Source organism: Betta splendens, chromosome 1 (assembly GCF_900634795.4).
Source record: "Betta splendens chromosome 1, fBetSpl5.4, whole genome shotgun sequence".
In the NCBI taxonomy this organism is placed as follows: Eukaryota; Metazoa; Chordata; class Actinopteri; order Anabantiformes; family Osphronemidae; genus Betta; species Betta splendens.
The window spans coordinates 6,519,058-6,543,669 of NC_040881.3; the positions used below are offsets into that span (position 1 = coordinate 6,519,058).

General features: G+C 40.6%; 6 protein-coding genes across 6 annotated transcripts; all 6 read right to left on the bottom strand.

Annotated features, from left to right (window-relative positions):
• Positions 1–1,299: 1,299 nt before the first annotated feature.
• On the bottom strand, positions 1,300–3,493 carry LOC114859429 (caspase-6-like). The gene is made up of 8 exons (XM_041071114.2): positions 3,391–3,493; positions 3,124–3,159; positions 2,823–2,865; positions 2,587–2,736; positions 2,366–2,442; positions 2,108–2,283; positions 1,885–2,029; positions 1,300–1,753 (listed from the first exon to the last, which is right to left on the bottom strand). Exons 1-8 carry the CDS (start codon positions 3,416–3,418, stop codon positions 1,518–1,520), a joined length of 891 nt encoding a protein of 296 aa, XP_040927048.1. The 5' UTR covers positions 3,419–3,493; the 3' UTR covers positions 1,300–1,517.
• A 646-nt stretch (positions 3,494–4,139) lies between these two features.
• Positions 4,140–6,396, bottom strand: LOC114859436 (caspase-6-like). The gene is made up of 7 exons (XM_029157580.2): positions 6,321–6,396; positions 5,921–5,951; positions 5,666–5,824; positions 5,422–5,498; positions 4,942–5,117; positions 4,692–4,833; positions 4,140–4,558 (listed from the first exon to the last, which is right to left on the bottom strand). Exons 2-7 carry the CDS (start codon positions 5,923–5,925, stop codon positions 4,323–4,325), a joined length of 795 nt encoding a protein of 264 aa, XP_029013413.1. The 5' UTR covers positions 5,926–5,951; positions 6,321–6,396; the 3' UTR covers positions 4,140–4,322.
• A 1,118-nt stretch (positions 6,397–7,514) lies between these two features.
• On the bottom strand, positions 7,515–10,990 carry LOC114859311 (caspase-6-like). Its single transcript, XM_029157369.3, has 8 exons — positions 10,844–10,990; positions 10,541–10,576; positions 9,978–10,020; positions 9,755–9,904; positions 9,585–9,661; positions 9,062–9,237; positions 8,810–8,954; positions 7,515–8,440 (listed from the first exon to the last, which is right to left on the bottom strand). Exons 1-8 carry the CDS (start codon positions 10,869–10,871, stop codon positions 8,205–8,207), a joined length of 891 nt encoding a protein of 296 aa, XP_029013202.1. The 5' UTR covers positions 10,872–10,990; the 3' UTR covers positions 7,515–8,204.
• A 392-nt stretch (positions 10,991–11,382) lies between these two features.
• Positions 11,383–14,148, bottom strand: pla2g12a (phospholipase A2, group XIIA). Its single transcript, XM_029157382.3, has 4 exons — positions 13,753–14,148; positions 13,478–13,554; positions 12,445–12,610; positions 11,383–12,136 (listed from the first exon to the last, which is right to left on the bottom strand). Exons 1-4 carry the CDS (start codon positions 13,970–13,972, stop codon positions 12,018–12,020), a joined length of 582 nt encoding a protein of 193 aa, XP_029013215.1. The 5' UTR covers positions 13,973–14,148; the 3' UTR covers positions 11,383–12,017.
• A 429-nt stretch (positions 14,149–14,577) lies between these two features.
• On the bottom strand, positions 14,578–19,237 carry dnajb14 (DnaJ heat shock protein family (Hsp40) member B14). The gene is made up of 8 exons (XM_029158421.3): positions 19,050–19,237; positions 17,531–17,705; positions 16,790–16,935; positions 16,479–16,667; positions 16,057–16,142; positions 15,798–15,907; positions 15,522–15,694; positions 14,578–15,426 (listed from the first exon to the last, which is right to left on the bottom strand). The coding sequence occupies exons 1-8, from the start codon at positions 19,180–19,182 to the stop codon at positions 15,302–15,304; spliced, it is 1,137 nt and encodes a 378-aa protein (XP_029014254.1). The 5' UTR covers positions 19,183–19,237; the 3' UTR covers positions 14,578–15,301.
• Positions 19,238–19,292: 55 nt separating this feature from the next.
• Positions 19,293–24,329, bottom strand: LOC114860107 (tetratricopeptide repeat protein 39B-like). The gene is made up of 18 exons (XM_029158409.3): positions 24,210–24,329; positions 22,903–22,934; positions 22,692–22,796; positions 22,482–22,613; positions 22,310–22,386; positions 22,063–22,192; positions 21,889–21,991; positions 21,745–21,810; positions 21,519–21,627; positions 21,354–21,421; positions 21,218–21,277; positions 20,954–21,115; positions 20,772–20,863; positions 20,571–20,691; positions 20,361–20,472; positions 20,166–20,283; positions 19,839–19,955; positions 19,293–19,691 (listed from the first exon to the last, which is right to left on the bottom strand). Exons 1-18 carry the CDS (start codon positions 24,237–24,239, stop codon positions 19,577–19,579), a joined length of 1,749 nt encoding a protein of 582 aa, XP_029014242.1. The 5' UTR covers positions 24,240–24,329; the 3' UTR covers positions 19,293–19,576.
• Between the last annotated feature and the right edge of the window lie 283 nt (positions 24,330–24,612).

Sequence of the window (24,612 nt, forward strand, 5' to 3'; positions counted from 1 at the left end):
ATAATAATGATTATTGAATGAGCTCTATATTTTTGGGTGAAAGAAAAGTTTCTTTGTGAGCATTGAAGCAAAACAGGATACCTGCTTTGCTTCAATGGTTTTCCCGTGTTTAGACATTTTACTGTCCCTCTTTGACACTTTTGAGCTGATAATGATTTCTGACTAAATATTTTACAATGTGAAGCTTTATAACACAACCACCAGGCAGAAATTTGGGGAAGTTGTTCCACGGCTCTGTCAGACTCTGGACATGAAATGTCAGCTCCTTAACCCATAAAAGCTCACACCTATTTCTACCTAATGGAACCAAACAAAATGAACCATGTGCAACACATCTCTGACTGATTTGTTGTATGTTGTGACACTGTGGGTTCTTATGGGTTATCAGACACTAACTGACCATAAAACTGAAACAATGCTTCTTTACAAGATCATCCAGAAACACAAAACATGAAAATCCTCTTAGTCTACTTTAAGGCAAATTGCCAGTCACACCTACATGAACGCTGCCTGTGCTGTAATCAAACCGGTTTCCTACTACTGTACATACACAACTGCACCTCGTTTGTTTTACTTTTGCTTTGATGTGTGACACACTTTCCTGTCTTGTCACTTGCAGGTCTGCGGTCCTGAAAAGCTGGAAAAGTTAGAGTCAAAGCATTTAATTCCTGACATTTAGAATCATCACACAACATCACTCTGGTACTAACATAGAGACTGACTGACAGAAAACAAACTCACTCATCTGATAATTGGAGAAACAGTAGCTATTCATTCGCAAGATCAATAAATAATCTAATCACACACAGTAAATAAGAGTCTACAACATCTGTAGAATAAATAGAATAAAAGCACATTTGTGTAGTTGTTACCTTCAGGCTTGTCTGCTGTGCTTGACATGTCTGGAAGTTGTCCTCACTGCAACTGAGAAGTAAAAGATTAACAGTCATGATCTCTGGTCTGACTGTATCCGCTCTCTCAGCAATACTTCTTCAGCAGTACAGTACTAGTAGCACTGGTTACACGCTGGAACAAACAAACCTCCTGCCTCCTCCTGGTCTTCAGCTGTTTCACAAACCTCAACAAACAGTGATGGTTCATGTCTTTACTAAATACAACCCAAAGATGTGTCTGCATTGGTTTTCTCCAGTTTCCTCCCACAAAGACGTGCAGTCAGTTTAACTGGAGCCACTGAGCTGCAGGTGGTGAGTGTGACTGGTTGTCTGCCTCTGTTTGTGGCCGCGGTGCCTCTCATCTACTGATAGCAGTGACGCAGCCAGTGACGAGCAGTAAGATCAATGGAGGATTTATTTACTCATTTTATTTCATATTGGACACAAAATTTGAAATTGAAATTCATTTAACTTCACATTTTTGGCTGTAAAACAAACCAACATTAGGGCAGTGCCCTAGTAGCACAAATATATCAAGTGTAAAGTCACTGACACTGAAAGTATTACCTAACCAGAGCACATATCCTTATAATCAAGATTCCCATTATGTGTCGAAAAAAAATCCTATTTTTTTGGGTGGAAGTAGAGTTTCTTGGTGAGCATTGAAGCAAAGCAGGGTACTTGTTTCTTCCCAATGGCTTTTAGGTCTCTACACTTGTCAACGCTCCTCATTGACACCTTCCTGTTGACCATTGTCAGTAACTGAGTGAATTCCAGTGAATCCCCGTACGTCTGTAGCAGCTCACACAGGTCCTGGATGTACCAGGAGCCTTCAAAAGGGTGTCGGTGGGAATAGTACCCTTAAACAAATGAGACAGGAAAGTAGAATTACTGAGTGATCACAAAAGAAGACATTCAAACAGACTGATGCGTCAAAACTTTATTCTAATATAAGCAGAATGTGTCCATCGGTTCATCCCACACGTTTTACCTTCAGCCACAGAGTAACACATGATGAAATCAGCTGCAGCAGGGAGAGTGTACACAGCTCTGGTTTCCTCCACCACCTCAGTGGTCTCAGTGTCGGTGGCAGCACAGGGAGTCACTGGGTCATCATGCTTATCTCCACGACACGCCTGATGACAGACGGTAAAATGATTTGATTTACCGGTAATATTTTCATGGTTGTTAATAAAGTTTTGTACTCTTTGTACCTGCCATATAATGACTTTGGGTTTTCCCACCAGGCTTTTGCACTTGGTTCCTTTGAACTTGTCTGTGATGTCCTTAACTTTGACTTCATCATCGTAGGCATAAACATGATCGCCTTCACCGTGGCTCATAAAGACAAGTAAAAAGCAGTCGGCATCTGAATGATCCGCTTCTGCAGCTGGTGGGACAACAATTCATATATGAGACAGATTGTAGATTACAACAGTTCTTCTGTTCCAGTTCTGATGTGCTGCACTTACCTTTATTGATGTTATCATTAACTTCATCTTTTTTTAAATCTGTGAAGGCCCTCACTTCAAAGCCAAGACCTGTCAGTCTTTAAGAGATGAAAATGAGCTGTAAGCAATAATATTTGCAACAAATATAACCAGCAGCTCAGTGACAAGTACAGGCATGTAAATTATGAAGACACCTTTCATGCAAAACACAGGCAGCAGTTCAACGGAATGACAGACGTTACCTTGTGGTTAAGTTGGAGCAGTCAATATCACTTCCACGTCTGTCATTTAAACACAGTTTCCAGTGGAAGCTCTGCTGGTTAAAGATGAGAGCAAGGCCTCGTCTTCTTCTGTTCATCTCATACTCCTCATCAGGGTGGAGACGAAAAGAGCTGTTTCATGGTTAAAGAAAGGAGACAAATGACTGAGTGAAAACTAAACCACAGTGAAGTGAGAATTTGAGAAGTGACAAACGCACCTGGTGATAAAACCCTCAGTCTCTGTTAAGTTTTCTGTAAATCCTAGAAAAGGGAACAAACGTATGAATGACTGAGGAAACAGTGTTAATGTATTAGTGAACAGTGATAACAGTGATGATCGGCTACAAAACATCTGCTCGAAACGGAAAAAGTAGAAGAGATAAGTCTACTTTAAGGCAAATTGCCAGTCACACCTACATGAACGCTGCCTGTGCTGTAATCAAACCGGCTTCCTACTACTGTACATACACAACTGCACCTCATTTGTTTTACTTTTGCTTTGATGTGTGACACACTCACCTGTCTTGTCACTTGCAGGTCTGCGGTCCTGAAAAGCTGGAAAAGTTAGAGTCAAAGCATTTAATTCCTGACATTTAGAACCACCACACAGCATCACTCTGGTACTAACATAGAGACTGACTGACAGAAAACAAACTCACTTATCTGATAATTGCAGAAACAGTAGCTATTCATTCGCAAGATCAATAAATAATCTAATCACACACAGTAAATAAGAGTCTACAACATCTGTAGATTAAAGTAAAAGCACATTTGTGTAGTTGTTACCTTCAGGCTTGTCTTCTGTGGTCGACATGTCTGAAACCTTTCCTCACTGCGACTGAGAAGTTAAAGATTAACAGTCATGATCTCTGGTCTGACTGTATACGCTCTCTCTTTAACCACGCCTTGAATTAAGCCCCTCCCACCTGCTGGTCCTTCCCTTTGTCTCCCATTATGAATTCTCATCATCTAAACCAGTTCACCTTCATCCACCGCACCAGTATGTATATTCCACAGTTCATCTGTTCTCCAGCTCAGGTCATAAATTAATTCTTCTGTCATGAATGAATGATGAATACTTGGTTCAAGAGTCTTTTTGTGTGGTTTGAAACAACATTTACTGTAGGAGACATAACATTAGAAATCATTACAAGATGCCATGTTTGAAACCGTGTTGAGACACTCAACACACCTTCGGCTTCAACTTGAACAGTAGCATTTCAGCAGTACTTCTTCAGCTATACGACTGGTAGCACTGGTTACACAATGGAACAAACAAACCTCCTGCCTCCTCCTGGTCTTCAGCTGTTTCACAAACCTCATTTTAAAAAACACAGTGATGGTTCATGTCTTTACTGAACACACCCCCAAAGTTGTGTCTGCGTTGGTTTTCTCCAGTTTCCTCCCACAAAGACCAACACTCAGTTTAACTGGAGCCACTGAGCTGCAGGTGGTGAGTGTGACTGGTGTGGCCTCTCACCCACTGACAGCTGGAAGAACTGGCAGCAGAACCTTCAATGACACGAAGTAAAGAAAATGGAGGCATGGATTTATTTGATCACTTTATTTTAGACACAAAATTTAAACTCATTGCAACTTTTCAGCTGTAGAACAAGTCAACATTAGCATAGTTGCTCAGTAGGTAAACACCAATTAATCCAATGAGCATGAATGAGATCCTTATAATCAACATTCCCATTAAATGACAAAGAAAACTCCTATTTTTTTGGGTGGAAGTAGAGTTTCTTGGTGAGCATCGAAGCAAAGCAGGGTACTTGTTTCTTCCCAATGGCTTTTAGGTCGCTACACTTGTCAACGCTCCTCATTGACACCTTCCTGTTGACCATTGTCAGTAACTGAGTGAATTCCAGTGAATCCCCGTACTTCTGTAGCAGCTCACACAGGTCCTGGATGTACCAGGAGCCTTCAAGAGTGTGTCGGTAGGAATAGTACCCTTAAACAAATGAGACAGGAAAGTAGAATTACTGAGTGATCACAAAAGAAGACATTCAAACAGACTGATGCTTTGAAAATTTATTTTTTAATATAAACAAAATGTGTCCATCGGTTCATCCCACACGTTTTACCTTCAGCCACAGAGTAACACATGATGAAATCAGCTGCAGCAGGGAGAGTGTACACAGCTCCAGCCTCCCCCACCTCAGTGGGCTCAGAGTCGGGGGCGGCACATGGTGCCACTGGGTCATCATGCTTATCTCCACGGCACGCCTGGTGACACAGAGGATAAACTTTGTCTGAATTTAGAGGTGTATGAACTTTAAGGTAAAGTCATGTTTCTGGTGGATGTTAAGAGTTTTTGTTGTTGTTCACATGTACCTGCCATATGAAGATTTTAGGTTTTCCCACCAGGCTTTCGCACTCGGTTCCTTTGAACTTGTCTGTGATGTCCTTAACTTTGACTTTTTTATCCTTGGCATAAACATAATCTTTTTCCCCGTGGCTCAGGAAGACAACCAAAAAGCAGTCAGCCTCTGAATGATCGGCTTTTGCAGCTGGTGGGACAACAAGGTGTTAAATCAATAACTGAAGATGGCAAAGTTAAACCTCATCCAGTCCAGTTCAATTCAGGGTTCATCCTGAACCCTGAAGGCTACAGGGATTCGTTTTAACAGAGGCTTTAACTGGTTGTAGTGGGGTCGTTTCATTGCACTGGCAGCTGTTTGTATTAGTTTGTCTGTCAGACTCAATCTGTCAGTGAGTCTCAGTAACACCTGTCTACTGTCGATGCACAACACAGTTTGACAACACAAACTATAAACAATGCAGATTGATACCACATTTCTCTAAGAAACCTACCTTCTTTGATCTCATTGTTGATGTCATTTTGTCTTAAATCGTTGAAGACCTTTACTTCAAAGCCAAGAGCAGTCAGTCTTAAAGAGAGATGAAGATAAGCTGCTCATGTAAGCAGTTAAAAATATGAAAGTACTGAAAAGTTCATTTATTGTGTTATCACAGAAAAGGATTTACAGTTGCTTAATCCGTGAAGACACAATTCAGGAGAAAACATGCAGCAGCTCAGTGGAAAGACAGACGTTACCTTTCCTTCACGTTGGAGCAGTCAGCTTCAGTTCCATGTCTCTCACCCAGGTTCAATGCAAAGTGAAAGCACTGCTGGTTAAAGATGAGAGCAACGCCTCGTTTTCTTTTGTTCATCTCATACTCCTCATCAGGGTGGAGACTTACGGTTTGTACGGTACTGTTTCATAGTTAAAGAAAAGATACATAAATGACTGAGTGGGAACTGAAGCAGAGCAAAGTAAGAATTTTCCACCAAAACTAGAAAGAAACACACCTCATCTTCTCCTTTAGGGTCTCTGTGACTCCTAGAAAAGGCAACAAATACATTATTGACTGAGGCAACAGTGTAAATGTGCTGGTGAACAGTGATGGACTGTTTGTGAAACAGTGTTACTCCCATTATTTGTTCAACGTGTGTTTGCTGCCTGTACTTCTTCCTAAGAAACTGCACATTTGTCTCACTTTTCCTTTGAACATTTAAATCCTGACAGAGAACTGTCACACAGTCTCACTCTGGTACTAAGATGGTGACGGATTGAAACAAACATATTTATTACATAATTAGATAACATTAGAAATTCAGTCATTACATCAATCGAACAACCAATAAATAATCTAATCAAAGAGTCTACAAAATGTCTGTTCTACAAAATAAAAGCACATTTGTACTGTACCTTCGCGCTTGTCTGTGGTGGTCGACGTGTCTGAAGCTTGTCCTCACTGCGAATGAATCAACTGATAAGGAATTTCACTCCTTCCTTCACTCCCACTCGGACCATGAACTCACACTCATTGGCTGAAATAATGATGCATGACATCTGGGCGTTTCACAACTGTAGATTTATGTCCAAGATCGTGAGTCAGACATTTAAGTTAAACAGAATAGAACAGTGACATAAAGCTTCTCGTCTAAGTATGTTCATGTCTCAGAATACAACAGTACCAACTGTGTGCATGAGACATGTGATCAGTTCTTTCTGACTTACAGGAAATTAATGCCATAGCTACATTAAAATGATTTTATCTCTGCAACCACAAAGTATTTGACCGCAAATAGTATCATAATGTAGGGGACACTTGTGAGATGTGATATGAGGTGTAAAATTAGTGTAGGTGTTACTGGGGTGATGTTTATGAATATTAGAATAGTAAAATGTTTCAGTGAGTAAGAGAAATTCACTTTTAGAATGAATATCTCAGTAAAGCAGAGGCTGTTGAAACTTCTAACCCCATAAAAATCATCAGGTTTATGTTTAACTGTACTTCATTAGTTTCATTTTTGTTTTGCAGTGACAAAACAAGTCTCCTTTTTTTTATTTTGACATATATATTAAGTATAGTTTAAAGCCCTTGCCTGGTCTAATTGTGTGCATGTGCTGACTAGACCCAATAGAAAGTAGAGAGAACAGAGGGTCATCAGGTCCAGATATTTAGAGACCTATTAGTACAAGTACTAGGTCTACTACTGCCAAACTAATGACAAACCTGTTTTGGAGAAAATTGGGCAATGCATGAAGTTGAATCTAGCAATGAAGATGTGGTATGACCCCAAACAACCATCTGCCAGTCATTCTGAAACTAAGGTTTAATGTTATTCCAAAGGTCAACCACTTACTAGTTTTGTTTTTTTGCTAGAAAAATAAATTATTGATTTTCTGTGGCATTATTGAATACACACCTTAAAACAAAGTGAAGGAAAGTGAAAGGTATGTGAAACTTTCCTTCACTCTGCGGTTGATTGAGTCGGTAGTGTAGAGATCAACACTGTCATCTAAATAAAAAAAAAATATTATTATTATTAGTAGTATTATTATTAAAATATTTCTGTATTTTTGTACAGTTTTAGGCAGTAACAACACCACACAAGAGGTTTTTGCACAGGTTTTATTAAAGAATCACCATTAGGAAACAAACCAAACATGGTCCCATATAATGTTGTGTACAGTCTGTCATGATGACAGTAATATCACATAGGTAAAAGATCATTTTGCTGGTGTATCTTTCTTTCACCTGAGTCAGATTTTGGGACAAAGCAAAAAGTGTTTCACATCCACAGCACGTTTCAAAGGACACGTTCTCCCTGAGGTACAGGACCTGATGGTTAGTGCTACGGCTGCAATAATCAGTTTAGTACCATAAACTGCTACAGCACTAAGACCTGCAGAAACACTGATTTGTGCTTGAAGACCAAGAGAAAGACATAGACGTGACAGCATATTCAGTAGAAATAGTTTCCAGCATCATCTCACTTGCACAATTTCAAAGCTATTAAACCAAGTATATCTTTGCTGGCTTATGATAAGACGATATTTGGTCTCATTGGCATGTTCAGAAAGAAAAATGAATAAAGTACCTCAGATGTTCTACGTTGTAATATAGGGATTAAACGTAGGCAACACATGATGTAGTCCTTGATAATCCGACATGTAGAGAATCACAGCACAACATCAAACATTAAAAAGAATAGACAAACCAATAAATTTTTATGAAGTCTGTTTTAGAACACCAACTTCCCAGCAGATACCACACACCATCTCATTTAATGAAGGTGATAACTGCTACTTTTTTGGACGGAAGTAGAGTTTCTTGGTGAGCATCGAAGCAAAGCAGGGTACTTGCTTCTTCCCAATGGCCAATGGATCTCTACACACCCCAACGCTCCTCATGGACACTAATTTGTTCACCAGGGTCAGTAAGTGTGTGAATTCAACGGAATCTCCGCACTTCTGAAGCAGCTCACACAGGTCCTGGATGTACCAGGAGCCATTGATGGTTTCCCGGTGGGAATAGTAACCTTTACAAAACAGCATGGAAGAGGAGAGAAAAAAACACATTTAAAAAGGCTTATATCTAATACATATGTTGTAGTCTGCTTTCATATATTCATCGACTGAAAGACCAGAACACCTTGTAAAACACAGCAATGCTTTTATTTTTTAAATAATAACTCTTGTACATCATGTTACTGCCCTAGTACAGCGGCACAAATTTTCCTTTGACATGTGTGTTGGCAATGCCCAGGGACCAACTAGGCCCAGACAAGGTGGGAGGTGATTTGAGTGAAGGGTTTGCAATCTGCCTTCAATAAGTGACTACCCGGAGGACAAAAAGGTCTAAACAGATTTTCTCTTAGGTAAAAAGCAGATTAATACTTTTTTTTTACCTTCAGCGACCGAGTAGCACATGATGAAATCAGCTCCCGCGGGGAGCGTGTACACAGCTCTGGCATCCACCACCACCTCATTTATCACGTTGTCCACAGCATCACAGGGTGTGACTGGTTCATCATGTTGATCTCCACGACAAGCCTGGTGGCAGTAGGAATATGACAGTATATGTACTGTATAAATATCACATTCAAAAAGCAGGTATCACATGTTATATATCACATATATCACATTTTATGATCACATACCTGCCATATAAAGATTTTTGGTTTTCCTACAAGGCTTTTGCACTTGGTTCCTTTGAACTTGTCGGTGATGTCCTTGATGCTGATTTTGCCATCGTAGGTGTAAACATGATCGTCTTCACCGTGGCTCAGAAAGACAAGTAAAAAGCAGTCGGCGTTGGAATGATCTGCTTCTGCAGCTGGTGGAACAAGTTATGCGTTAAACTCATAACTCAGGGTGGAAAGTGGATTTTACTACAACACATCATATACCAACCGGTTACATGAAGAATCTTAAAATACTCTTTCAAAATGAGCAGGTTTAATTTAGTTTAGTATTTGAATCAGGTCACCAAAATATTGCTATATACATTGCTACTGTATAAAGGGTCAAGCAAAGTTTTCTGACAGGGTTCCTGTATTGGATCGAATTAGACTATATGGGTGTCCAATTCAGTCCAGTAAGTTTATGTCTAATTCTTCATTCTCCAAGTTTGCTGCTAAAGGACCTAACTTTAGAAAAATATTAATATATTTATACACTTACCTTGTGTGATTATATTCAATACTTCGTCTTGTTTTAAATTATCAAAAGCCTTCGCTTCAAAACCAAGGTTTGTCAGTCTTCAAGAGAAGAAAAACAAACAAAGCTGGTAAAACATGTTGAACAAATCCAAACCAAGACATCAATCAAAGCCGTCCATGGCAAAGACATACCTGTTCTTTAGATTGCGGCAGTCGGCATCGCTTCCAGATCTCGGAGGCATCTTGAGATGCCAGTAGAAGTGCTCCTGGTTAAAGATGAGGGCGACGCCCCGTCGTTTGTTGTTCATATTGTACTCCTCTTCTAGATCTATATCTAAGGACCTGTTTCGAGGGAAAACTATTAGTGAGAAGTGAAGTTGAATGAATGACAACACCCATATGATAAGAAGTGTACCTTCTGACAAAGGCATCGGTCTCCGTTAGGTTTTCTGTGCAGGCTGTGGAAAAGCAACACACACACATTAGAAACCTGCACAGCAGTGTAGACTAACAATGACACATTGTTGTCCAACTACAGGTGTGTGGACTGCTTCTGCTATGGGGTCAAGCAGCTTTTGTTTCATCAGCTTAGAGTCCTCACATCTGTCAATAGGTGAGTGACAGGTGGAGAAAGGCGGAAAAGCTCAAACCTGGATAGAAGAGTTGGAGGCGTTTCACAAGGTTTTGTTTAAAATCACGACAACACTGTAACCTTGTGGTTCTTGGGTTTTGCTGACGCCACGTCATGTGTACATGACACATGTTATATTAGGGCACAGTCCACATCCTGAGGGACTCAATTACACTGGCAATAAAACCTCATTGACCGCCTGAGTTTGTTTCGCTTTTGCTCCGCTGAGACAGGTTCCCTCTCCAGGAGACAGCCCTTAATTATACACTCAAACATGTTTGTGTCTGTGTGTGGTAGTAGTAGTAGTAGTAGCAGTAATATGCAGTAGTAGTACTTCAGGCACTCACCCGTCCTGTCTGTTGATGGTCTGCTGTCATGAGCAACTGAAACAGGGAGACAAGGATCACTTGACTGGACACGACACCATGAAGTACACGTTGTACTAACATGCAGTAAAATATACACAAAGGCGTTTTCACACTTGCGTAACAACACAGTAACTGGCAGTAAACTTAACTTCACCGTAACCGAGCCCGAGTTGCGACCGTCTCACACTTAGGTGTATAACTTTTAAACCGCCTCGTGCCAGTGATGCTGACACCAGTTGAACTGGTTGACTGGTTGAACTGGAGACGTGTGTGAGCTGTTACCTTCTTGCTGGTCCTTCGTGGCAGACATGTCCACAGCTTGTCTTCGCTCCGACTCACACCGATAGGAAATGAATTCGCCTCGTCGACGCAACAGACGAGCCAGGACTTGGCCCCGCCCCCGCCTCCTCACTGGCTAAAGGAGCTAATTGTGGAACCCAATTGGCCCTCTCTCCTGTCAGTTACAGTCTAACAGCCACGACTTCCGTGTTTCACAAACAAGAAAGAGGATTTAATGAATGTAATCAACAATAACAGGAAGTTAAGGCAAAAAAATCAACTAATCTAACAATCTACTAATTCATCTGTGTCTCCCAGAGTTGCGACGGTTTCATCAAATTCCATTAATGACGTTTCATAACTTCAGGTGCAACAGGTTTCACAGCACTATCTTAGGATTCGTGTCAGCACAAACAGTGGGCGATAACAGAATTAGAGTGAAAGAATTAACTTTAGAGCATACAACATTAGGCAAAAGCTTTTATGAAAAGCATTTCACATAAGTGAATTAGAGGGTAAAACAGAATGTACAGTGCATGTACTTTGAGTTTTTACCATCAATCTCAGCTGGTGTTTATTTATCATTTTTTGTGCTTTAGCAAACATTGGATGCGTGAGGATGATGACTACTGATATACACCATTGTTAACAAGAACATTTTGCTTTTTTCTTTATTATAGTAAGTTTATATCCAATATAGTTAGGTTTTGTAGCCCACAGTGTCATATGACTGTCAGTGAGTGTAGCAGTGCACTACCCTCCATGCACATGTGATTTACAGACGGCCCAGTGTAAATCTAACAATGTTATTCATTATTGTCTTTACCAGCCTCTTTTTCCATGTAGTGTAGGTGTGTTCTTTTTTTCTGTTGCACCTGCACCTAGTAGTGTATTCAGCTGCCCTGCTGTGTATCTGCTAATGCACTAAGTGGAGACATTTAGGATTCACTTTTTTAACACTGAAATGGAATACATTACCAAATGTAGTTAACTGCATAGGAAATATATTATTTTTGCTCTAAAAAGTAATTCCATATTATTTAGCAACTTCATTGTAGTGTGCAAAGACACAATCCCTGAGACAAAACAAAGTTTCATGGCTGGAATCCATCTGTCAGTGATTTTTTTTTTCTTTTTTAAATAAGTCTCTTTAACAGTCTTTTTTCTTGACGCAGTTTCAAAGCTCCTGCTTCACTTCATACTGACACACACAGGAGTCCCTCTGACTGTCCAAGTACGGCTTACATCCCAGGTGCATAACGGCATCAAACAGCAGAGTCACAGCAGACTCACAGGCTGGAAATCAAGAACAAGATAACATCAAAAGAACAATGTCAGTAACATGTGGCTGCCATGACAACACAGTCACTGACTCAACACTTTGTGAATTCATATATACAGATTTCATTTCATTAACTCAAAACTGTGCCAACACCAACTTACTGTCCGACTGGAAAGTAGGAAAGACCAGACGGCAGGAACAGAGTGCCAGAGTGTCAGATAGTTACAGTAGCCACCGACATGTTGAACGAGGCATCTCAGAATCTATGAACATTTCATTCAAGTGCAAATGCAATGACTCATGGTTGTGCCAGCTTTCTCACCTTGAACAGACTGCGCCAAACCCAGAGTTCTTTGCACATTTCTGCAGATGGTCTCGAGACATTCTTGGAACTGTTCATCGCAGTCATGCTTCTCGCGGCCACAGGTGTCATAGCAGCGATCGTGTTGGTTGCAGCATTTGGTCATAGATGGGATGCCTATGTCAAACTGGACAAAAAAGGAACTCAGTCAATAATGAACATCATCAAGTGATTAAGAGGGACAGTTAAATTGTTCTCCAAGTATAGTGTCAGTCTGGAATTACATGAAAAATGGGAATAAGAATACAAAAGAAAGTCATATGCAGTATTAAAAAGTAGACTGAACAGAGCAATAACAAATAAACAAAAAAGCTTAAAGCAATTCCTTGAAGCTAGCTGACTTTTTTGTCACAAGAGGGAACAAAGACGGAGTCAGAGCACATATAATTCCTTGTTGTCCTGTGCAAACATGGCCATTAAAGCCGATTCTGAAATTTGAAAAGACCTCTAAACAAATAGAAGGAAGCAGAGTATATAGCATAGGCAGTAATGTACTGTAAGCAGACCTAGATGATCTGGAATGACCTCAACAGAACCATTTACCATACATTAAACATGTGGCTGCGCTGAAGTATTGTGTGTGTAGACAGAACCAGATGACCTGACGATTAAAAGCTGGGGCTTGTCAGGATACATTAGGTTAAGGATGTCAGTTAACACCAGCAAGAGACTCTTTAATGGTAATGGACTCAGTCCATATTTAGTTTAAATGCTCTCATACAACATTTGCAGTTAAACAAAACAGGCAATCATACACAGGGACCTGTTCTCCAGTTTGCATGTGCTGCTGCCTTTATGTAACATACAATTAACTTTGCAACTTCAGAAACAACCAAATGCCTTAAACTCTGCACATTACGTAATAGTCAACGTGCAGGTTTTCTGTCTGCCGTTTTATGGTTTGCTCGAGATGCCAGTAGAAGTGCTCCTGGTTAAAGATGAGGGGTACTTGCAACTTCAGAAACAACCAAATGCCTTAAACTCTGCACATTACCTGAAACCCAAAGAGGGGGGAGCCACATCCGTTGGGTGGTGGGTGCTTGTACCCGGGACGAGACACTGGTTTATAACCTGTAAGAGAGGAGACAGGTGGAGATGTTTGCTTTCATTTATGCGTCAACAACTAAAGCATAACCCACAGATTTAAACTCTTACGGAAACCCGATGTTTAAAGCGCTGTTTGTATGATGTACACACACATGCGTGGTGATACCAGCAGCTGCTATCAGTGTGTTATTAGTTACACCTGTGGAAGAACCGCTAGCTCACCATCACTGCACCTATAGTGACACAGTCCGTCATCGCCACCGAACAAGTCCAGTGCTGCGTTCAGGTACGTGTCAATCTTGTGTATTCCATTTCGAATGGTTTTCAGAGTCATCCTCCAGTCCGGAGTCTCCGGCTCCTGTTTGCAGGGGGACACATTTGGGAGACGTCCGAACAAGTTGAAGCCCAGCAGGAACACGCAGACGTAGCTGTGGCTGTACATAGTCCACGCAGCGTGAGTCCCACGAACCAGCGTTCCGCGGCGCGTTGGCTTAATTTACGCTGATCTGGTCCTCACGGTGTGGTCTTAGATGCATCCCACGGTTCATTTGTTGTCATTTCACTTCCAAGACAAACGGGAGCATGGGTGACGTAAGCCGTAAGTTGCTCCGTCCGTACGTGTGACGTCATATTCCTGCGTCGAACAAGCGGTCGGTGTAGCAAAAAAACCTTTTAAAATCGATTCCAGCTATCTCCGAGTCTAGTTTGATTCTATTGCATTTATTTTACTTGTAACATGTCATAACCCGTTCACTAAAATAGCTTTGACAATGCATCGATGAATTGGGAACGTAACCAATGAGGTTCTTGAATCAATAACAAGGCGTCAACACCTGAACGGACTTACTCGTGAAGGACTACAGGAACCTTGAGAGCCCCCTTGTGGAATAATGTCGACATGACACCAAACCAGTCAACATCCAATAGATCCTAACCATTAACATATATATACTATATCCATGTCCAGATAATATTTATTGACAGTCACAACACACTTATTACTGTAATTTATTTATTTTATTTGAAATGAAAAGCACAGATCCAGTCTATGTTAAGAATTTCACTTTATTTATTTGATTAGGCGAGCATTGAAAAAAACAACTTTCTATAGTCAGTTAAATAAATCCATACATTCAAAAATGAAAATATACAACAACACATGAATCCGAACATCCTTTCATTTTAAGTCCCAACCAGCTTCACATTTTGAAATAGATAAAAACGTTCTCTAGTGGCAAAATTATATTTAACTTAACTCATAATCAACAGATCTTCAAATCACGCCTGATGCTAAAAAAAATTAATCTAAAATAAATACTAAGATTACCTTATTTGTTCTTCATGAAATTTATTTAGTAAAAAAGCCCCAGATGAAACTATAAGGTCCATGTTGTATTTATGTCAAGCAGATGCAGAAAGCTTGTTTTTGGCTTGTGCACAATGCCTCTCTGGTTCTCGCTACACAAAGAACATGCTTTTACAATCAAATGACCCTATGTTCGTGAAAACACAAGAAAAGCTGAGTAACAGAGGCGACCTAGAATTTTCTAGTGTGTGGAGATAGTTCCTTAAGTTGCAACAAGGTGATTCCTGGAGTCAGGCTGGATTGAGAAATGTGACAATTTGGCAGGGGGACATCAGAATAGGGACATCTTAAAACTTTAACAATAGAGCTAATTTGTTTTAGTTGATCCTAGTGTACTCTTCTTTAAAAAAAACATGAACATACACAACTAATCATAAACATTTACATAATCTAAAAGGATCCAAATTATCCGCCTCTGAATAGGTTATTTAGTCTGTCTAGCTCCTTGCAGTTATCCATGGACATGAGCTCTGCCTTTCTTCGCATTCGGTCATCCCTGTATACCTTAGCAGCATACAACAGATCTGTTTCTAGATAAGAAAGGAAGATGAAAAAGTCAATGATAAAAGTAAATAACACAAACACATTTTATTCACTGAGGGTGCATTTAACAATGATTACTTACTTGTCTGTCTCTCTTTCCAACAGTTATTTCTAACATTAGATACATAGTCCTCCTCCACATTCTTTTCAATTTGCTGCAGCGCTGACCCTTTGTACTCAGACCTAAATTCTTTAGTAACGTAGTAGTCAACGTGCAGGTTTTCTGTCTGACGTTTTATGGTTTGCCCAGTGGATCTGGAAAAGACATACAGAATGCTAACAACGCTGAAGCAACTAAACTGTTTGGTGTGAACACAAAAGAGGCGCATAGAGATCAAGTGATAACACTTGCACTTACAATCTAGAGTAGAGGCTGTAAGGTGGAGGAGACACCATCATCTGGCTCAGTATCGACACTAAAATCAGGACCACGATGGGCATTAGCTGGATAAACATTGAAAAACCACCCTATAGAGAGACACACAAAACGAAGTAAGAATCAACAATACACACAATATCCTGTTCCATAAGTACATTAGTTCTTGTGAGTATGCATGTAACAAAACATGTTAAATTACTATTCCTCTTTAAGCCAGTGTACGATTATCTCTACATACATCTCCCCGTTCTTCTGTTCTCTCTTGTTGGTAATCTGTTTGACGGCTGTAGCTCGTTCTGCCGTTGGTGAAGGTGTGTGCACTCGCTGCAAACAGAAATATCATAAGGTCAAAATAATAATCACACATTCAGTAGGCCAGTTTAATGTATTCACTTTGAGCATTATACCAGATGCGTAAATAGAGAAAAATACAGATTTTTTTATTATCATTATTATTTTTTTTTTACAAATTAGCCACAATGAATATATTTATCATGCAATTTTATATCATGTAAAAACTGATGGGACAAATACTTTATTTTTAGTTTTAAAAGTTTTAGACTATTTTTAAAAAGAACTAATCTGTGAAAAATAATCATTGTTCGTAATCATTAGTCATGATGTTTGTTGGAGTCTTAATTCATATAAGACCTCACTTACAGGAGGGGAAACCGCCTCCAAAGAACATGTTGAAGAGGTCCTCGGGTGTAATGTCAGCCTCAAAGCCCCGGTGGAAGTCGAAGCCTCCTCTGTGTGAGTGAGTCGGACTGCTTGGCTCTTCCCCTCCTGTCAGGTCATACTGCCGTCTTTTGTCTGGGTTGCTCAGCACAGCGTATGCATTACCGATCTCTACAGGATGAGAAGAAGAAGTGTGATATTACTATGGTCCAGACATCAAGTTAAACAAACAAGAAAAGTTGATAAACCTTACATTACACCAGTAAGTAATTACAAAGAAGAAACCCACTGACTTTTAAAAGCCTCTGTTGCTCCGGGTGCATGATTTTTGTCTGGATGGAACTTAAGTGCTAGTTTCCTGTAGGCTTTTTTGAGTTCATCCTCATTGGCTTCTTTAGTGACACCCAGCACTTCATAGTAGTCCTTACACCGCTTTATGCTGAAAAAGACAAGTGGGGGAAAAACATTACATTAAATGTAATGTATTTATTTGATAGGCGACATTCTTGATGGACTTGCCAGAAATTGCTTCATAGCATAACCAAGGTTGATGCAACTACTGATAAGGTGTTTTACATTTCTAATGTAATCACAGTTCAACTGCTCTTACTAATTTTAGAGAAAGGTTATGCATTTCCAACCCTTTAAAGTATCCTCAAAAGCTTAGTTTAAAAACAACAGGGTAAAACATTAGTGTTTATTTGCAATACACTGGCAGGACGCAGTAATAGCCCTGAAAGGTTGATCCTAAAATTAACTGTTAAGCTGCTAACAGCAAATCTCTAATATTCTGAGTGGAGGGTGTATGTAGGTAACATGCATTGCTGGTCTTCTCTCTTGATGTATTCCTAGCACATAGACTAATATTAGAGTGTAGTGATGCCTCTTAATGTAGTCCTAACACTAAACAGTCTTTCGCTCGATCCCCTCATACTATACTGTAGAGGTTCCCACAGCAATAGCTGCATGCATCGTACTGTAAAAAAAGAAAGATCACATAAAAGCAAAGGGCAGTTGAATGACACACATCTCACCTTTTCACACCTTCAACTTGTTCTTGAGTAAAGCCTTTGGACGAGTCGCCTCCTCCAGACTCTTGGCCTTCCCTCTCTGTCTGGGCACCGCTGCTTTCTGAGCTGTCTGCTGGTCTTCTGCGATACGCACCATTACTCGCAGAGCTCCCATTCTTTGTTAACGCATCCAACAACGCTGAAGATGAGACAAAGCAACCATGAGCCAAACTTTAATAAAAACACAGGTATTATTGCTGTAACCTAAAACCTGAGAACTAAGGAGCCATCACTGACCAGTTTTCTTTTAATCCCATCAATCAGTCAATATCAAATCAATATGTGTGACATCACTGAGTAAAAGGAAACTTGAAGAATGTGCAGAGGCTTATAATTTCCAACAGGCACAAAACAGAAGGCATCATCACCCAGGAGTATTTTGTTGTTGTTTTTCTTTGCACTGTTAATAATGTTGCACAGTTATTACTGTTTGTTTCTCCATTTTTCTTCTGTCTGTCTCAGTACTTTCATAATGCTGCTGAAAAAGGATTTTTCCCAGTGTAGGATCAATAAAGTCATAGCTTGTTTTATCTTATCCAGTAGTAAGATACCTCTTGTTTTGAGCAGCAGTATAGCACATAATAGGACATTCAACTTTTTTTAATGGGAAAGGTTTGATGTCTTTAATGACAAATGGTGCAAAGCAAAGTAGCAACAAGTTATTGCTCAAAACAGTGTCGGTTCAAATGCCTGTGTTTAACTGCAAAGGATGTTCAGGAGGCGTTTGAAGACGCTACTCAGAGTCATTCATGCTTTAACCATGTGCCTGTTTGCTGTGACAGAGCTGGGTTCTGGATTAGGCCTCTTAATTAAGGGCTTGACAGTCCACACACTGGGCTGAGCACCGCCAGCCATCAGCCTCTGCTACTACAGCCTCCATTCGCCTCTTCATGTCTACAACATCTCCACACTGCAGTGATAGTAAGAGACGATAATAAAGACCAGGAACACGAGGAAAAGGAAAATACAACTAATATAAAAGACTGTGACAGCACCAGGTTCCGATACGTTACAAAAAGTCCTGTCACTGAATGGATAATGCTTCCATGTTAGCTAACATTACTTTATATAAAGCGTGTGTTACTATGATCAACGCGGCGCTTCGCGGACATTTATCTTTATCAATTTAGTCGTTTCACATCGTCTATTAATGCCTCGAATTACTGAAAGGCCCAGTGAGTAAGAGTGAGTTAGCGCAGGATAATCTAGCTACGACAGGAGGCCTTTAACTCGGCTTGCTAACCGTTCAGTTCCCTCAATAACCTCTCGTTTCTATAACACAACTGCGCCTTGACCTATTTAAAGTACGCGTACAAACACCCGCAGCCGCCGTTTCGTTCAGCAACAGATGACGTTAGCTTCCACCGTGTTGCAGTTAATGGACGTCAGCGACATGCTAACAGCTGCTCGGAGGCTAGCCCTAAGTTAAAGCTAACCTAGCGCTGTCAGGCTAAGCAGCCCGCTCGGTCCCCGTCAGCGTTACCTCTGGCTCGGTCCGTCGGGTACAGCTTCTCCGCTTTGTTGAGGAACCTCAGCGCTCGCTCCTTATCTCCCGCCTCCACCGCTCTCGTTGCTATATTTATGCATTTCTCTGCTTCGTCGCGGTTCCATTCCATCTTCTCTCCTCTTCCTTCCCCGGCGAAGTCAGCTGACCGCGCGGACCACGTGGTCAACCCGCCGCGACAGCTGTGTCTGACGCGCGCACATCTGCACGACGACGACTTCAAAACGTCAACATAGCTTTATTTACTATATGGAATATCATATAGATAGATATAAATCAATGTTATTTACAAGAATACGTGTTTACAACATAAACATGAGTTTTAAGTTATAGTAGAAAGTTTATTTAGATGAATTAAGATTTCTGAGAATATCTAAGAATTAGATAAAGGCAATAGAAGCGTGTTTTGATATTACTAGAGAGCAGTATTAGCATCTTTACTTGTACTAGAACCTGTTTCATCCAAACTACTGGAAAACTACAGTAGACTGTTGCCTGGTTTCACTCTAAGCTGGAGTACGTGAAGGGGGAATTTTGGCTGCAAAAGATCCCATGGTGTTGAGAGCTGCATGAATCCGGAAGTGTAGCCTTGACTCCATGCTGTAGTCTTTGTAGTTCATCCTAGACACAGCAAAATAAACATTTTTTGTCTTTAATAAAACTTTTTAACCACTAAAAGTCTCATTAAGAAAAGACTGCTTTTATGGGCAAACTATCTGGAATGAAAAGCAACATCCAGTGACACGCTGAGGGATCCAAAACACTTACTTGGCATTTTGCAGCAATGCAATGGCCTGGTTGATGTCACCTTTCTGTTTCTGCAACATTCCCAGCTCATACATGGTGAATGGCACCACATACTTGTCATGTTTGATTTTATTCTCACTGTAGAAAAAAAACTGGGTCTATCGCATCACATTAGAAAGAGAAATTTCAGCCTCTATAAAAAGACTAAAATTATTAAACTCCCATCATTAATATTTTGTCAAGTTGCATTTTAACTTTCAGAGCTTTGACAAAATAAAGTCGCTATTGTCGATGAGATATTTACAGTAAATCCCCACTTCAGGCCTGTGAGTGTTGCAGTGATCCTACCTGGAAATGACATGATTGAAGCAAAGCTCAGCCTGGGTCAGCCGGCCCAGCTCTTTCAAACACAAGCCCTTCAGCATCTTGACGACACACTGGTCGTCCATGTGATAGTCAGATGGGTCTGCAGAGAAAACAAGACGCATCTGAATCTTTCTGTGATGACTAAAACACACACATTAAGCTCATGCATCCATGTACCTGGATCTCGTCTGAGCTGCTCCTCTGCTTTTGCCAAGGTGGTCAAGATGCTTTCAGTCAGTTCAGGTCTTTTGCCAACTACACTGAAGCCGTTCCACACATACATCATTTCCTGTGACAACAAAGTTTTTTTTCATTTAGGCATTATAATCTTATAATGCCTTGATTGATTAAACAGTAAAATTGACAGAATTGTGTGAGAGTCCCGACCAAAGCAGGCACAGCTAGTTTCACAGGGTTGTTCAAAAAGTATCGTTGCGCTTTCTTTGCAGCGAACTTCTCAGTTGGAACCGACTTCCCAGCAAGTCTCAGCCTGAGACCCTCCACCTGCCTACAGAGCACGTGTTTCCCAGTTAGCACGTTCATTAAAACCGAGCTGTAGCGAGACACAGCCTCTGCTTCGCAGCACACCTGAATAACTCCGCCACATTTTCTCCCAGTTTATTCACTTCCTCCTCCGGGAGCATGGACAGGACGGCAGCTTTCTGGAAGATGTACGTGGCCTGTGACAAAGCAGTGTCAGCTTCAGTAAAAAACAGACAGAGGAGAGAGAGAGAAAGCAGAGAAATGCTTACGTTACACACATACTGTACCTGAGACCACCTGCTTTCCTTGCAGAGCAGATCGGCGTATCGATAAGCTTCCCTCCAGTTCTGTTCAAAGGAGTAGGCCCACATCAGCTCCCAGTAGCACAGGTGGTGAATCTGGCGCCACTCTGCCTGAGCCGCGATACACGCCAGGAACGTTTTCTGGGCCTGCAGCGAGACACCCAGACCCACATGAACGAGTTAATGTGACATCAAAGAAATAAAATGAGACGATAAAGACGAAACAGTCGCACCAGAACCAGGACTCACAAATGTGAAGTTTCCTTTGAGCAAGGCAATTCTTGCAGAGTAGAACAGAATTATGGCCCCCTGTGATAGAAATATCAATAGAAAGTATTCAGTTATGAAAATACAATTATATATTCATAATCCAAAATCTGTTTACATTAGGAAACTTTTGCTTATACGGTTCCAGCAGCGCTTCGGCTTCAGTAAGACTTCCCTCTCCAGTGCCTAAGAGAAGAACAAGAATGGAATGAACTCCTCTTTAGACCATAAAACATGTTTATTTACAAATACTTCTAACAAGGTTTTATCGATCAGTGCTCACCAAGTATGACTGTGATGTAGAGGTGAAACATCAGCAGAGTCATGGTGCTGAGGATCGAGCGCAAACTGTTGCTGGTGGCTCCTTGTCTCAACTCTGACAAACCCAAATCCTGTCAGACGAGTGAGCAAAAGACAAACAAACCTTCGCCATAAAGACAAAGACAAATGCTTGGAATTCACTGAGAATGATGGAACAGTAGCGTCACTATGGGAACAATAAAACCAACCCTGTCTCCTGAGAAGCCCAGAAACTCCATCAGTCTCAGGACTCTGGATGGAAGCAGTGACAGAATCTGCCAAAAAAAGTAAAAATCACAAATCAACAGGGCTCAAAGACGCCTAGTTATCTTTACACTTTCTGTTGCTCTCACCAGATTAAATGTCCCAATGCCCATGTTGACACCGCCCCTAAAATGTATGTGTGTACTGAGCTTCTGCAGATTTTCTGCTTTTTGCATCATGGCTTGACATTCTCTGTTAGAAGAAGCAGCATTTAATTCACTTTGGTGAAGCAAAGGTTCGTAATAACTGTTAAAGCTCTTTACTTGTAAATCAGGTAGCTGTTTCGAATCGTCATCCCTCCTTTGATGAAGCCCATTATGCTCTCATCCAGGAACGTGAGGACAGCCTTCATGAGCAGAACCTCAGCATAGCACAGCTCCGCGTGCATTTCCTCTGTTGGCACCAAGCATCACACATTTGTTTAAAAGCAGAGTATTGTTGAAAACCCACCACTGTTTGTTTTGTGAAATTACAGGACTAAGTCTAAAAACATTCAATATTTATATTCACCTTCTGTCAGACTGTCAGCTGGTTGTTGATACCACAGGTTTGTCAGGGTCTCTACTATTCCTGTTTTCTTACGAAACCTAAGTTAAGGAAGAATCTTTCAGAAAGAAGTCTTTCAGGCAAATTAGCTATTTCTTATAAAATAGAATGACCCGAGAAGCTTTAAAGGCCACACCTCTGACATGTCTCCAGGGATTCCCTGAGTGACGTCATAGCAGCAGCGATGTCCTTGGGTTCAAAGGTCATCCCAGCCTGCATCGCTAAGATGCTGCTGTGTCCCACCGCATGGTAAATGCTCTGACTCCTCCTGAGGGGCAAAGGGCATCAATGCTTTTCTACAACTCAAAACCTAACACACGGTCTGTGATAGTAAAGGAATACGTACCAGGGGGCTAGAAGAGCCAGCGCATCACTGAACCTGTTGTTCAGGAAAAGGTCGAGGGCGATGGTGGAGTTCTTCAGTGCAAGCTCTAAATCCATCACAGGGGATCTGAAATGAAGATTGGAACATGAGAAGCAAGAGGCAGCATCTCTACAGGCTCCATGTTAAGGGCCAATGCTGATCAGTAGCTATATGTGTGTTTTTAATTACTTACCTTCCGTTCTCGTTGGAAAAACCCAGGATGCTCTAAACAAACAAACAAGCAAACAAACAAATGGTTTTTATTCTTATTTCTACGTGGATGTTTAGTGACCAGCAAAATGTGCATCTTCAACCACAAAAAATATTTCATGAAAGCTTGTGTTGGCAAAACAATTAGTGGGCTTGATTGTGAAGTATGATTCCGTGCAGTAGAAACACGGTTTCTACTGATACGCTGCCTAAGTGGGAAATGCAACTGTAGGCATTAAAGTGCAATATGTCATTTCAGCATTTCACAGAAATTAAAGCTCTGTCAATCAGCACTGACGCAAATGGACTGAACCCAGAGCTCAGACCTGCTCCTTAAGGTCTTCAAGTCCACTTGTTATCCATTAATGACACCATACCCAGTGCTGACTACCTCAATCATGACGAAATCGCATCTGCCAAATTTGGAACCCACCTCCATACGTGTGCAGGTGAGCACACCACGATTGACTCCTACTGAGCAGTTGATGCGTCTGGAAGACTTGTGTGTTTTTGGAAACAATTAACTGAAAAGAGCAGTAAACCTGCCCATTAGAGGACCTGCCTCAATCAAGTTTGGTTGAGGTGTAAAATGCAAATTGTTTAAAGACTACAAAAAATTGTAGAAAGACTTCAATGGCTCATTTGATCTGCCCTGAACACTGGGGCCTAATTAAACTCAACCCTAGGACATACACTTGTGAGCCATGAAGCTATGGATTAAACCTTATCTCCAATCAACTTGTTCAAGGTTTTAATGACTGCACCGATAACTGAACTGCCCTTTTCATTAATTCTTTCATGTGACCACTTGCTAATCAAATCAGAAAAGATTGAATGCTGCTTTGTGAGTCAGTCTTAAGTCACAAGTGACTTTGCTGAACCACAAAATAAGCCGCCAGCAGCTACATTTAGCCACAGTAGTAAATAATTTTAACCTGTTAGGGGTGAAGTCAATGAAATATCTGTCATCTACAGTAAGTAAGTAGTGAGACTGAGATTTCATGTATAAATAGATGGAATTAATGAATGCTTCTATTAAGCATATTATTCTAATGCAGTCTAATTCTAATTCTAATCTTTCTTAAAAATGCATTACAAAAAGTATCAAGCCATTTCTTTGTTTTAAAATCTACTTCTCAGTATTGAAATACTTCAAACCCATGCAATAAACCTCTCAGATGTTCTGATAGTGTAGACATTAATAATAACTCAAAATTAAATTACCTTGTCAAGACTCTCTGATCTGAGACATAAACACCCGTGAAGAAGCAACAGCATCATATTACTTACTTGTTGCAGTAAATTGTCTTTTGTCTCCATCTGATGTCAGTTTTTGAGTAGGACAGAAGTCAAAATAGATAAATAGTAAAGTGATGCACTCTCTTCAGTCACAGACTAAATATTTGTTAGGTTAAAAGCTGGGAGTGGCAGTGGGAGTGAGTTCAGCCCACACATTTGTCCTCATAAATACAAACTGCATGTGTTTTTTCCTCAGAGGTTCAGATTCAACAAAGATTTAATTAATGCACATTTCACAGAAGACACTATTTGAGAAATTATATCATATCAATGTGTTACTAAACAACGACTTTAGGAAATTCTACCATATATTGTTGTCAAATAGTGACACTTCAAACAGTGGACACATCACATCTAGCAGATCAATGAATGAAGTACTCATGTATAACTAACC

What these genes read in the sequence shown, in the direction of transcription:
- LOC114859429 (XM_041071114.2), bottom strand. Translation starts at nt 3,418, where the DNA reads ATGTCGACCACAGAAGACAAGCCTGAAG. An exon ending in ACCTGCAAGTGACAAGACAG is followed by an intron (nt 2,866 to 3,123) that starts GTGAGTGTGTCA and finishes TCCCTTTTCTAG; the next exon opens with GATTTACAGAAAACTTAACA. An exon ending in CCAAAGTCATTATATGGCAG is followed by an intron (nt 2,030 to 2,107) that starts GTACAAAGAGTA and finishes GTCTGTCATCAG; the next exon opens with GCGTGTCGTGGAGATAAGCA.
- LOC114859436 (XM_029157580.2), bottom strand. An exon ending in CAACAATGAGATCAAAGAAG is followed by an intron (nt 5,118 to 5,421) that starts GTAGGTTTCTTA and finishes TTGTCCCACCAG; the next exon opens with CTGCAAAAGCCGATCATTCA. An exon ending in GTGTTACTCTGTGGCTGAAG is followed by an intron (nt 4,559 to 4,691) that starts GTAAAACGTGTG and finishes CATTTGTTTAAG; the next exon opens with GGTACTATTCCTACCGACAC.
- LOC114859311 (XM_029157369.3), bottom strand. Translation starts at nt 10,871, where the DNA reads ATGTCTGCCACGAAGGACCAGCAAGAAG. An exon ending in TGCCGCAATCTAAAGAACAG is followed by an intron (nt 9,662 to 9,754) that starts GTATGTCTTTGC and finishes CTTCTCTTGAAG; the next exon opens with ACTGACAAACCTTGGTTTTG. An exon ending in CAAAAATCTTTATATGGCAG is followed by an intron (nt 8,955 to 9,061) that starts GTATGTGATCAT and finishes TACTGCCACCAG; the next exon opens with GCTTGTCGTGGAGATCAACA.
- pla2g12a (XM_029157382.3), bottom strand. Translation starts at nt 13,972, where the DNA reads ATGTACAGCCACAGCTACGTCTGCGTGTTCCTGCTGGGCTTCAACTTG. An exon ending in TCACTATAGGTGCAGTGATG is followed by an intron (nt 13,555 to 13,752) that starts GTGAGCTAGCGG and finishes CCTCTCTTACAG; the next exon opens with GTTATAAACCAGTGTCTCGT. An exon ending in CCCCCCTCTTTGGGTTTCAG is followed by an intron (nt 12,611 to 13,477) that starts GTAATGTGCAGA and finishes TTTTTTGTCCAG; the next exon opens with TTTGACATAGGCATCCCATC.
- dnajb14 (XM_029158421.3), bottom strand. Translation starts at nt 19,182, where the DNA reads ATGGAATGGAACCGCGACGAAGCAGAGAAATGCATAAATATAGCAACG. An exon ending in CAAGTTGAAGGTGTGAAAAG is followed by an intron (nt 16,936 to 17,530) that starts GTGAGATGTGTG and finishes TGTCTTTTTCAG; the next exon opens with CATAAAGCGGTGTAAGGACT. An exon ending in AGCAACAGAGGCTTTTAAAA is followed by an intron (nt 16,668 to 16,789) that starts GTCAGTGGGTTT and finishes CTCATCCTGTAG; the next exon opens with AGATCGGTAATGCATACGCT.
- LOC114860107 (XM_029158409.3), bottom strand. Translation starts at nt 24,239, where the DNA reads ATGGAGACAAAAGACAATTTACTGCAACAA. An exon ending in TGGGCTTCTCAGGAGACAGG is followed by an intron (nt 21,628 to 21,744) that starts GTTGGTTTTATT and finishes CTCGTCTGACAG; the next exon opens with GATTTGGGTTTGTCAGAGTT. An exon ending in GCAGCTCAGACGAGATCCAG is followed by an intron (nt 20,284 to 20,360) that starts GTACATGGATGC and finishes TTTTCTCTGCAG; the next exon opens with ACCCATCTGACTATCACATG.